At 26.8% G+C, this 12129-nt stretch overlaps 2 protein-coding genes across 4 annotated transcripts; one reads left to right on the top strand and one right to left on the bottom strand.

Annotated features, from left to right (window-relative positions):
• The first annotated feature begins 1657 nt into the window (after positions 1–1657).
• On the top strand, positions 1658–6842 carry LOC106787744. Of its 2 annotated transcripts, none has more exons than XM_014750366.1 (16): positions 1658–1805; positions 1962–2090; positions 2253–2399; positions 2518–2634; positions 2714–2881; positions 3023–3325; positions 3420–3587; positions 3659–3985; positions 4071–4374; positions 4454–4653; positions 4743–4979; positions 5057–5379; positions 5471–5822; positions 5901–6185; positions 6269–6405; positions 6634–6842. In XM_014750366.1, exons 1-16 carry the CDS (start codon positions 1689–1691, stop codon positions 6686–6688), a joined length of 3369 nt encoding a protein of 1122 aa, XP_014605852.1. In that variant the 5' UTR covers positions 1658–1688; the 3' UTR covers positions 6689–6842. The 2 variants fall into 2 exon arrangements, with proteins under 2 accessions (XP_014605852.1, XP_014605851.1); XM_014750365.1 differs by having other exon boundaries at positions 4071–4380.
• A 179-nt stretch (positions 6843–7021) lies between these two features.
• Positions 7022–10710, bottom strand: LOC106787746 (conserved oligomeric Golgi complex subunit 7). Of its 2 annotated transcripts, none has more exons than XM_014750368.1 (11): positions 10447–10710; positions 10089–10178; positions 9701–9886; positions 9500–9631; positions 9239–9422; positions 8961–9154; positions 8356–8895; positions 8165–8285; positions 7906–8079; positions 7358–7813; positions 7022–7281 (listed from the first exon to the last, which is right to left on the bottom strand). In XM_014750368.1, the coding sequence occupies exons 3-11, from the start codon at positions 9863–9865 to the stop codon at positions 7109–7111; spliced, it is 2139 nt and encodes a 712-aa protein (XP_014605854.1). In that variant the 5' UTR covers positions 9866–9886; positions 10089–10178; positions 10447–10710; the 3' UTR covers positions 7022–7108. The 2 variants fall into 2 exon arrangements, with proteins under 2 accessions (XP_014605854.1, XP_014605853.1); XM_014750367.1 differs by having other exon boundaries at positions 10559–10710.
• Between the last annotated feature and the right edge of the window lie 1419 nt (positions 10711–12129).

Below are 12129 nucleotides of genomic sequence, written 5' to 3'. Positions count from 1 at the left end.
TATAATATATAATAAATATAAAATTATATATATCGTGTTATGCCCCGTAGCTATTCCTATCTTTATAAAATATGTGTGTGATAAAAAAAAAAAAAAAGAAAGAAAAAAAGTTAAACTGACGCTAGTTCGTCGGCGTTTTACTTGTGCAAGAGAAAAAAAAAAAAAAAAGAGAGAATATTCTATACGTATGTATCAAAGTATGTGTGTATGTATGTTCAGTGTGTGTGTGTGTGTGCATGTGTGTATGCGTTGGGTGTGTGTATAAAAATGAATAAAAATTCTCAAAGTTTCGACGTCGCGTACGTTCAAAGATTAATATAATTTGTATTCGTTATAAAATATACGAAAATTTGAACTTACGTACGAATCTTACGATTTGCAAATTACTATGGTGCTGCGTGCTTTACGATCTATTATTTTATATTCATTTATTCGCTAATCATCGGAAAAAAACTTGAATTATATGCGGCAACCATGAAGTATGAATTTTTATCCTATGTTAAAGATGACGAATCAGGTTTTTCCGTTTGAAAAAATTTGTAGCGAATAAAGATCACGTAAAAAAATAAATATACGGTTTTTGTTTCATATATTTTTCATACCTGACTGATTGAAAACTGATTCTAATTTTTTGCGTTGCTCGATTATGAAGTCAAACAATTTAGAAAATTTTAAATAAATAACAAATATTTTGCCCCAACCATTATAGAAATAATTATCTCTTTAAAGTAGTAGTTCAAACGATCTTTCATTTGTATTAAACGAAAGATAATTATTTTTTACTATATTTCATAGATGTATTAAATCATTTTTTACAAAATATAACGCCTGGGAGTAGATAACATTATATACATCGTCGATAATGTAGCTCGCTAGTGTACCGTGCCGGTAAAAGTAATTTATCTTATCGACGTCTACTTATAGATTGCAAAAAAACCGTAGAAATGCTGCCCCAGAACCTTAAGGAGTTGCATAGAAAAAAAAATCTTACCGTAGGTAACATTATCAACGATGTATGAAGTGAAATCTAATTTCAGGAGCGACTAATTAATAATACTTATTTATATAAATATAAAAAAAAGGAGTAATTATTATAAAAATTATTACATAATCAACAATACAAAAAATTGAATCTGATACAAAAATTATTAGTAACTAATTAAATAATTAATTTTTAATTGTGCAATTAGTGTGCAATTAAGAGTATTTATTCATTGTTTTTTTGCTGTTGCAGTTCTATGCCAATTATTGTGTGCTCATATTTTTATTTATACGTTCTGAAAACGTGGTTGCATCTTTAACCCTTTATTGTTAAAGTACTTGATGATTTTAACAACAGATTGCGCTAGTATCGTATTTATGTATATGTTATATATAATGCGTAAAACTTTGAGGTTAATATGTTTAGTTCTATGTTTTATTATTGTGATCATAGTAAGTGCATATAAAAATAGATTGTTGAAGCGGTATGGGTGATAAAAATGAATTATATATTTATCTAAATGTGAAAGATTACGTTAAATATATATATGTTATTTTATATATAATGTTTATGTTATAAAAGTTAAAGAAAAATAATATATATACCATCAGAAAAAAAGAGAGTTTATTTGATAATATTGATATAATTTTGTTAATTTTGAATGAATGTTGGAAAGATAAGATATTAATATTAATTTTGTTGATATATGAGCTTTGTTATACATAAAAAAATGTCCTGCCAACATAATATAATGCGTGAGAAAATATTGTTCCGCATTTTAAAAACTAGAGGCTGTGATGCATCCGCTCTATGTGATAAAATGGTTTGTTCATATCATTATTATATTTTAATTTACTATACTTTATAAATATAAGATTTATTTTATTCTTAAGACAAATAATTATATCATCTTGGTACGCACTTATTTTGAATGTTATTTCTTGTCATTATAATAAATATTTGATAATTCTTTTTACAGAAATTTAATATTAAGAATATAACGATACTGACAGAAGAAGAGTTATGTGAATTATGGTATCATGTGAAAGTTATATTATTAAAAATACAAAAGAAGTTTATATTACAATCAGATAACGCACATTCCAAAGTATGAATACCATATTATACGTCTCTATCATTTATACTATTAGATATACTAAATGGTTTCAGGGTTTATTAATAATCATTACTTGTATCATTATTTTTGAGATATAGTTGCATAGTGAAAGATATAATTATACAAATAATTAAATTTGCAATTTATTGTTAGGATAAACAAGAAGCATTAAATTTGATACGCATAATAACGGCAATGGCTTTGGAAACGTTGCTACAAAAAACATTTTTTCCAAACATATTGCTTGAAATTGTATTAATACTTCATTCGGTCATATTACCGGAAATCAATAATACAAAGGTTTGTTATATTTTTTAATTCATATACAAATAGTAATTATATAATGTATTAAAAAATGATAATGTAAAAATTCGTTCATATTCTATCACTTTTCATTAATAAATAATTCATTTTTAAGGTAAAAGATGAAATATCTCACCTTCTAGAAAGTTGGTGGAAATCTAATATGATATGGAAAGAAAAAGTAATAATAAATGTTATAAAACATTTGATTATTAAATCCAAAATTTCATCGGTAATTTATAAATAATACGATCAAATGTATAACACGTTTTGAATAATTTTCGTATAGTTTATTTGTATCTTGTTTTTAGCAACATGTCAAACGATTATATAAAATAAGATCTGCGCTAAGTTTGATAAAGCATAATAAGGATATACAAATATTAGTCGAATTGTCTAAGAATACAAACATTATTTCCATGCAGGAAGGAAAAGCTATTTTGTTAAAATTATTTACACTAGGAGAAGAATTCATAACGGTATAATATTATATTGATTTAGAATGTGTGCTACAAAATTTTGTTACAAATTTTGTGGCCCCATATAGGATCAAGCTTTTAGAAGCTCCGATACGTATTACATTTATTTTATATAATTCCTATGTTATTGTATTTTTCCAGGGAATTCATAATAATGTTAAAGCGGTACTTGAAAATGCTGAATCCGAAGTGATTAAAGAATATGCAAATTTGTATGCTGAAGCATGGTTGGGTGCAACGAATAAAAATAAGAAAGTGATAATCGATAAATGTTTAAAAAATATTATCTTTCATTGTCTAAGATCGCGTAGAGATTTTATTGGACGAGATAAACTTGGAACGAATTTACTCTTATTCTTAGAAGCTTTACATAGTTCTAAAAGTAATACGATAAAAAACATGTTGCACGATCAATACAATAGTTTATTGTGGACACATTTGAAGGTAAAAATCTTTTAAATTAATCGACTAAAATGATCATTTTTGTAAATTATTCTAACGATTGTATTTTCGGTTTTGCGTGTTAATTTAATTTCAGGCATCCGGATCTTGTGTCAGATGCAACACGGCTGAAGTTTTGTTTATTATTTTTTCGGTGCAACCAATACGTTGCAAGAATAATATAAATATCTTTCAACATTACTCGAAAGCTATTTCTTATCTTTTGAAAGATACTGATCTACAAGTGTGCCTTATAACCATTAATGTATGTAATTTTTACACATACGTCGATACGTTTAATATTAAATAGTAATTTATTTATTTATTTCATTGCAGATTACTTGTAAAATATTGGAAAATAATTGGAAACAAATACCACCAAATATTACTAAACATTGGCTAGATATTTTATCGTATCATATGTTAAACAAATCATCTTCTGAAATTAAATTGAATATCTTAAAGGGTATTAAACAAATGGTATCCAATAAACATTCTCATACGAGTTTACAAAGTTTATTAAGTAACTTTGCTAATAATATTTATTACGCGGGAACAAACGTAATCAAATGTTTTAATAAACTTCTCGTATATCTTGAAAATAATATCGGCATTTTGGTTTCGGATATTATTGATATAAATAAATTATTAAAATGTATTGAGGTAAATTAATTCATATAATAAAAACTAGTCGTCGGTCACAATTTTTATTGGAAACAATCAAACAAATATCTTATTGTTTAATTAGGATACCAATGAGCAAAAACTGTTACAACAATTAATCAAATTATTGTGTTTGTGGATAAAACTGCATAATTTAAATAACGACAATGTTGTAAAAGAAATCATCTATATCGGAGTAAAAAACATAACAGCAACAAGAAAATTTCTTTTTTATTCTAAGCATATCATTCTTTGGAATGACGCTTGTAAACTTATAAATATTATATTAATGAAAATCGAAAAACAAATAAATAGTTTGTTGAACGACAACGATGAACAACCTAACACTAAGCCTAATAAAAGATTTAAAAGGAACAATCATAAATCACGTAATGGTATAAACATTAATTTAATTATTATGCTTTACCATCAATGCGATTAACAAATCAATAATATTTATTTCTTTAGCTAAATCTATCGAAGATATAATTAACGATGAAGTTGATGCATCCGAATCGATTAAAATATTACTCGAAGTAATTTCTATAATACTGTACGCAAATAAAAAAAATTTTACAGAAGAATACTTTGACAAAGAAGAAGGGAAAGATTTGCAACGAGTACTTACGAATATTCTTCCACAAATTGTCTGTTCTTATGTTGTACAGGTACACGAATTTTATTTTGTAATTTATAATTAAAATAAAATTATGATTTTGTTTATTGTTACATATTTAAAAAAAAGAAATTGTTTTAGAAATCGACTTGCAACGAGTCCATTTTATTTCTACTTTCATTCGTTCCTGTTACGACGATGAACAATCCAAATGATATTTGTAAAACTGTTGCAAAACAATTATCAAATCCTAATATTTCTGATGATACGTTGGTCACAATTTTATATACGTTAATGAAATGGAACAAAGTCGATATGATTTTTACGTTATTAAAAGAATTTATAACAAAATGTACAAATGCAACGACAGATGAACAAGTTAGTAATATTTCAATAATTCAAACTTTATTCATTTAAATAACTAAAAATATAAATATTTCTTATATATTATATAGGAAAACAATAATGTTATAAAAGAACAAGAACAAACAATAACGTTAAGTATAAAAATACTTAAACAATTATTGAATATCGATTTCCAAGAAGAATTGTTAACTACTTATTATGAAGACTTAGTTAACATCTGGAATGATTTACGTGTTATACTACGTCACGTGGAAAGTAGATTAAAATGTTCGGATAAATTGTATAATTTAATGGACGAAAATGTTTTCATCGATCTTTTCAATGATTATTTATCGATGATATTTATTTTATCGAAAATTGACGTTTACGATATTTCTGAGTGTTTTCAAAATATATTATTATGGATCGAAGAGTATGAATTTAAATATTTATTGATTTATAATAAATTTTTTCATTTTTAAATTATATAAGAATAAAAAAAAATATATTAATTTTCTTTACAGAAAAGTGATATCGCAAATGCCTACGATGGAGAAACGTAAAACACATAAATTTCCTATAATTATATTAAAGATAGTCATTAACGTATGCAATTCGATGATAAACGAGTGTCAACTGTCTACAAAGATATGTTCAAGAATTATAATCCTTTATTTGAAAACCGTTATATCATCCGTTGGTATAATTTTTCTGGAAGATGCTTTTAAAGCGATCATAGCTTTATTAAATTTCAATAAAATTCAATACGACAATAAAGATTCTAATTTATTAAATACTATTCTACCAAAGTTCTTATCCACTGTTATGATATCTTTTAATAAATATACAGAAGATGTTATAATTTCGTATACAAATGTAAGATTATCACTTGAATTAATTTCTTCTTGCACGTTTATATATTTCATTTATTTAATTCTACACCATTTGTTTTAGAATTTTGAAATATTCGCTCTGGTAATAGAAAAATACTTTGAAACCGTCGAATCTACGTACAGTGATCCAGAAATGCATGCTATGTATTTGACTATCATATTAAATACAGCTATCGATAATATAAGTAAAGAAATCAATGATAATGCTAAAAAACATTCTATGGATATATTGAAAATTAAATTTCCATATCTTGCTGATAAGATTTTAAAGTTAACGTTGTATGTTAACAAATATCAAGATGCGTGCTTATTTTCTATTAAACAAGCTGTAATACATTACAAAGAAGTAAATATTTATTTCATATATTTCATATATTTGATAACATTTTTGTTATCATATTGTTAAAAATATTTATTTTCTGTTTACAGGCCAATATACTTGCGACGTTACTGATAATAAATGAAATGTTTCATTTGCCAATTAAATCCATGAAAAAATTACGAGACGTTACAAACGTAATTAAATTAAAATACGAAAAACAATGTGATCTTACCGTCCATAATAGGTGACGTATTTAATGTATTATCATGTTTTATGCAGCTTGAGGCACTTCATTTGATTTAAGATATTTTTTATTTATTTAAATATAAGTAGATATGAAATTTTGATAGGACAAACACAATCACATAATTACTCGTAGAATTTAAAATTTATTCGAGATAATCAAGTTTAGCTGCCTTATACTGTATATTAATATTAATAGTACCAGTCATAATGATAGATATTTTTACAGATTTATTGTCGACGCAATAAAAGCAATCATTAATACGATAGAAAGTAATTTCTAAGAAAAAAGAAAAAATCAACAAAGAAATATATATATATACATATATATAAAATAATTTGTTGTTCATCTTTTTTCAATATAGAATATTGACTACGATGAAAATATTTTTATACTTAAATATATATATATCATTAAGAATTTTCTACGAATAAAAATATTCTAATTAATATATCCTTAAAAAAAAAAACACTCATCATCATAAAATAATTATATGAAGAATAATCATCAACGGCACATACTCTGTTTTTATTTTATTTTAATATAAATAAATGTTTCTTTGGAATGTAAATACCATGTCGATCGCATCCGAAACAATAATTACCAATACGTTTTATGAATACGTATATATTTGATTTTAATGACGATAGGATATAGTGTTTTTATAAAAACGATTTAATTCATTATGCATTTCATAATATCGTTAACCAGAAGAAGTAATGTTTCTCATTTGTCTAACCGCAGCAACGACACGAGCATTACAACCAGAACTACCATTTTGATATTCTTCTGGAGGTAATCTTAATAACAATGATGTATGCTGCAAATTCTCTGACAACGAAAGACCAAGCTCCTCTAAGACGTTTTCAAGATAATCTAAAAGACATGAATTAATCCAATTAATATATTTAACTTTCTAGCTTGAACAATATAATTGTTTAATCTTACTCACCTATATCTGTAGCAAGTTGTTTACAAGCAGCAGAATTTAACTGACCAATGGCTAATGTTTGATCATGAAACATTTGACAAGTTCCTCTAGCAATGATATCCAACAGAATACCGGTAAAACCAGACTCCGTTGATCCTTGAGCATACTGTGGATCAGCTGCTTTCAATGCCAATGTTAAACTTGGATTATCTCTCAATAAAAATGGTTCCAAATGTTGAGGAAGTGTCATCAGATATTGGCCGACTTGTGTGATGTATTCTTGAGGTGCAAAACTATAATCTGGTAGATCCGTACTAAGATGCATTTTATTTATGTCTCCTGACCAAGCTGGTGCTTTTTGTACTAAGAGTAATTGAGAAAAAATTGGCGCAAAAATTACTTCGTAAGTCGCATGATGTAAATCGGAGCAAAGTTTATGAATCGGTTTTATTATCGAGTCGAGAATAGTTTTATCCTCTGTAAATAAAATACATTTCATTATAATGATAATTATATACATACATAATGTTAACATATTTTACAATTAAAATTATTATTCGTTGTATTACCTTTTTGAAACGAAGCGACAAGTTGTTCTAATTCTGTTTGTCCGGCGGGTTCGAGAAGTAATTTTTTATACTGGTTGAAAATACCTGTTGTGTGACTTATTAATTTATTATTAGATTCGATTATATCGATAACTAAAGATTTTTCAAATTGATGCACTTGTCCTAGAAATTCTCCTACAGAAAAAGAAAATGTAGAAACCTTTCGAAAGTATTTGTATTGAAAATTTTATATTTTAATAATTATTTGAACAAATATTACCTATACTTTGCATTAAGGTAAGACACATTTGGAATAAGTTCCAATCTTCCTGTTTAACTTTTTTCCTCTCCAATTGTCGTATCGTTGTTTGATATTTAATAATATATTTATCAAAATATATCTGTAAAATAATAATTGAATTATATTTGTATCGTATTCTTATTATATTATAAGGGGAAAAATAAACGAACGTTTAAGGCTTTAAGTAAACCTGGATAACCACAGCCATCTGTGAACAGTTTACATCGTTTATTAGCTTCGTGAGCATAAGTAATAATTCTGGAAATACTAAATGACAAAGAATTGATGGTATCGCTAAGATCATCGTGTAATAAATCCATTGATTGAAGCTGTTGTTCCAATTGTGCAACTTCGTAAGTTTTATACTTCATGACGTATGGAACATAAGGCGCATATATTGCTTGTGCCAAAGATGTTACATGTTGAACAAATGTTTTTGTATTAGCTGTTGTTTCGTTGCCAGAAATATTACGATTGATTGATTTCATTGAAGACAACATTTCTATAGCTCCGCTTATGTTTACCGCAAAATGTCTGGTAAGTTGTTTAAGTTCCAACAGTAACGATAATTGCATAGCATTGGAATATTGTTTCAATAATGATTCTATGCATTCTAATATACTCGGATCCAAACTTCTTAATAAATCAGCATACACGTTAATAAGAATTTCAATAGATGTGTTGGGAAACACTTGTTGACACCATTTTACCTATAAAATTATATGACATTTATTTAAATATTAACTGCAATTAATGATAAATAATTTATACTTACTTGTTCGTGCCAAGTAGTTAAAAGTTTATCATAATAGGTGTGCAACCAGTACGTTAAATTTTCATCCTGTGCCAACTCGATGGTTTGTCTCCATTCCTGTCCCAACGACATTTTCAAACAATTGTGATAATATTTAAGAAGTTGAGGCAACCTTTCCATTTTATTAAAAATATCTACGTAAACTTTCGACTGATCTATAAATTCAAGTAAGATTATTTTCTAAAATATTATTATTAACAAAGTTTAATTCTATAGAATATATTAAAAAATATACGTACCTAAATTTCCTGTGTTAAAAGCTTGCACAAGTTTAGGACTAGCCATGGCTTCTAATCTATTTTTTAAACCTTCTAATTGAAGCTTTTTATCTTCAAAATCTACAACATTGATAAGCATGGCTAATGACTTTTGCATACTGAATAATTTGCTAGCAATGACCTCGATATCTCCCGATTCAAATACCTATAATCATAAAAGTATTTTGAATAAATTAGTATGATTATACCAAGTACATTTAAATATTAAATCAATATTCATACTTCTTCTACATCGTTTGCTAAAGCACTCCAATTATCTGCTTCGTGTAGCCCACGTTTTGCTGTTTCCAATTGAGTTTTTATTCTATCCAATCTTTCTAAAGATTCTATAGAAGATACTGTACATTCTTCTACCTATTAGATCAATTTTATAAAATTATGAAGTATGATGTTAACAGTAAGAAAGAATAATATATTAAGAACCTTAGCAATTTCTTGTTTAACAGAAGCCATTTTTTCTTTTAACGCTAAAGCTTCTTGTTGCAATAGTTGACTGTCTCGGAGAACCCTAGGTAAACTAGACAAGACCGATTGACTAGTTTCTTCCAATGCGCTGTTAACTTGTTGTACGTACAGTTGTAGTTTCATTACCAAAGAAGATACGAACGCCTAACAAAAATATAAAAATACGATTAAGATAAAGAATGTGATTTAAAGATGAGAACATAGAAGTGAATTAATTTATCGTTGACTTTTCAATTATAAATAATTTTTTCAAAAATGTTATCGAAACCAAATATTTGTAAAATTTAAAGGTAAATTTACAATGAAATAAAACAAGATTAGAATTATTAATGCGACAAAAATGTACATCTTTGTTCTCTTGAGCTTCGTTGGATTTGAACGTCTTGTTGATCCATTCTTTGGCATCAAATGTGTCCTCAGAGAATGCGGAGACATCCTGTCGACATTAAATGTCAAGTCGTTAGAATTGTCAAATTTAAGTTCAGACATTACACGCTTATATACTCAATCATCTGTTTATTATATCATAATGAAATATATTATAATACCTGATATATAATATATATATAAACAAAAGTCTGAGGTTAGAATTAATATTAAAAAGGAAATATTTTGTATGTAAGTGTAAGATAGAAAGAGAGGGGGAAATGTGGAACAGAAATGGGAATGAGAGAGACAGGAAGACAAAGTTTTTAAATAGTTACCGCGTATAGTTAATTATTGTTTCTGGTGTTTCGTTCGAAAGAAAAAGAGAAAGAGAAAGAGAGATAAATAGAAGAAAAGAAAAAACTATTCGAATTTACCAGCTGAGCTTACCATCATAACGCATAAGAACTTCCGGAGGTATATTCTGGACACACAAGTAAAACGGATTGCTATTCGGAATTGTTCGATTTAAATAACCTTAAAAAGTGTGTGTTTACTTAAAATACGAAAATAACAAAAGAGAGAGAGAGAAAGAAAGAAAGAAAGAAAGAAAGAAAGAAAGAAATATAGAAACTTCAACGAGAGAGAGAGAGAGAGATAGAAATAGAAAAAAGAGATTAGCAAGGTTAGAATTTATTTTGTTCCTTTTTTTAACACTTTCCTAACCCCTCCCCTCCCATTCATTTCTCATATATACATATGTTGTAATATTTTAGATTTTTTTTACAAATTATTTATTACTACTCTTATTATTATTATTATTACTATTATTATTATTATTATTATCGTAGAAATTTTTAAATGGAATTTTATTATTTAACGTAACGACGTGTGTGTTGGGTATTTAAATTATTTAAATAATTTTGGTTATTTTTGAAATGAATGGGTTCCCATCGTTGTGTTGTTAAATGTACTACGTGCGTCAACGTTGTTGTTGTCGTCGTCGTCGTCGTGGTGTGTCGTTGTTCGTTGTTGCAACGTCAACGATGACGATGACGACGACGTAACGTGTGCATTCGTAAGAATAAAAAAATACATACATATATATATATATATATAATATATATATATATGTATATATAATAATCGTTCGTGTTCATGGATGCCGTATGCATTTCTTGCCTTTTCATACGATATCGTAATTGGAGAAAAGCTCGTGAAAAGCAGGTAAAGTGATATAACAACATTTTAATGATAATAAATGAATCTTTGTCATTTGTCATTCTCGTCATTTTGTTTGTCCATCGTGTCACATTGTCTCACATTGTACAATAATAATTTCAATAATTATTCATTGTACTGTAATTATTCGTCTATCATTTATTTCATTATAAGTATTAATTTTTGACGAGAATCAAATGAAATAGAATTATTTATTGTTTCTTTTCTTTTTTAGAGGTTAGAATCGTATTTAATTTATAAGAAAGGGTGATGGGAGGGAGGGAGGGAGGGAGGGAGAAAGTTGTGGAAAACAAAATCAATTAATAATCGAAGTTAATTATTTTTTTCTTTTATCTTTCATATCATACCGCCCAAATATTCGAATATTTAAATTAGGATAGTTACACGAAAGGGTGAAATTCAATCAAAACTAATTAAATGGATCATCCTGAAAATGTTTCATCGAAATGTTAGATTAATTATTTGGCTTTCATTTTATCATTTCTCATTTTATCTTTATTATCATTATTATTATTATTATTATTATTATTATGCGGAGGAGGAATGGCGTATAATAATTATTCTTGCCTTTTTTTCTTTTCTTATTTTTTTTTTTTTAATATGATCAGCTTATTTATGTGATTTTTCTTTTTATTTTAGCAGCTTGATACATCTCATTATTTTGGTGGATCATCTCTCTCTCTTTCTCTCTCTCTCTCTCTCTCTCTCTCTCTCTCTCTCTCTCTCTCTCTCTCTCTCTCTCTCTCTTCTTCTATATTTTTTTTCTCTTTCTATTTCGA

Source organism: Polistes canadensis, unplaced genomic scaffold (assembly GCF_001313835.1).
Source record: "Polistes canadensis isolate GaletaPanama2010 unplaced genomic scaffold, ASM131383v1 scaffold_113, whole genome shotgun sequence".
NCBI classification, from domain to species: domain Eukaryota; kingdom Metazoa; phylum Arthropoda; class Insecta; order Hymenoptera; family Vespidae; genus Polistes; species Polistes canadensis.
The sequence above is the reverse complement of the archived record's forward strand: the minus strand, read 5'-3'. Positions and strand labels throughout refer to the sequence as shown.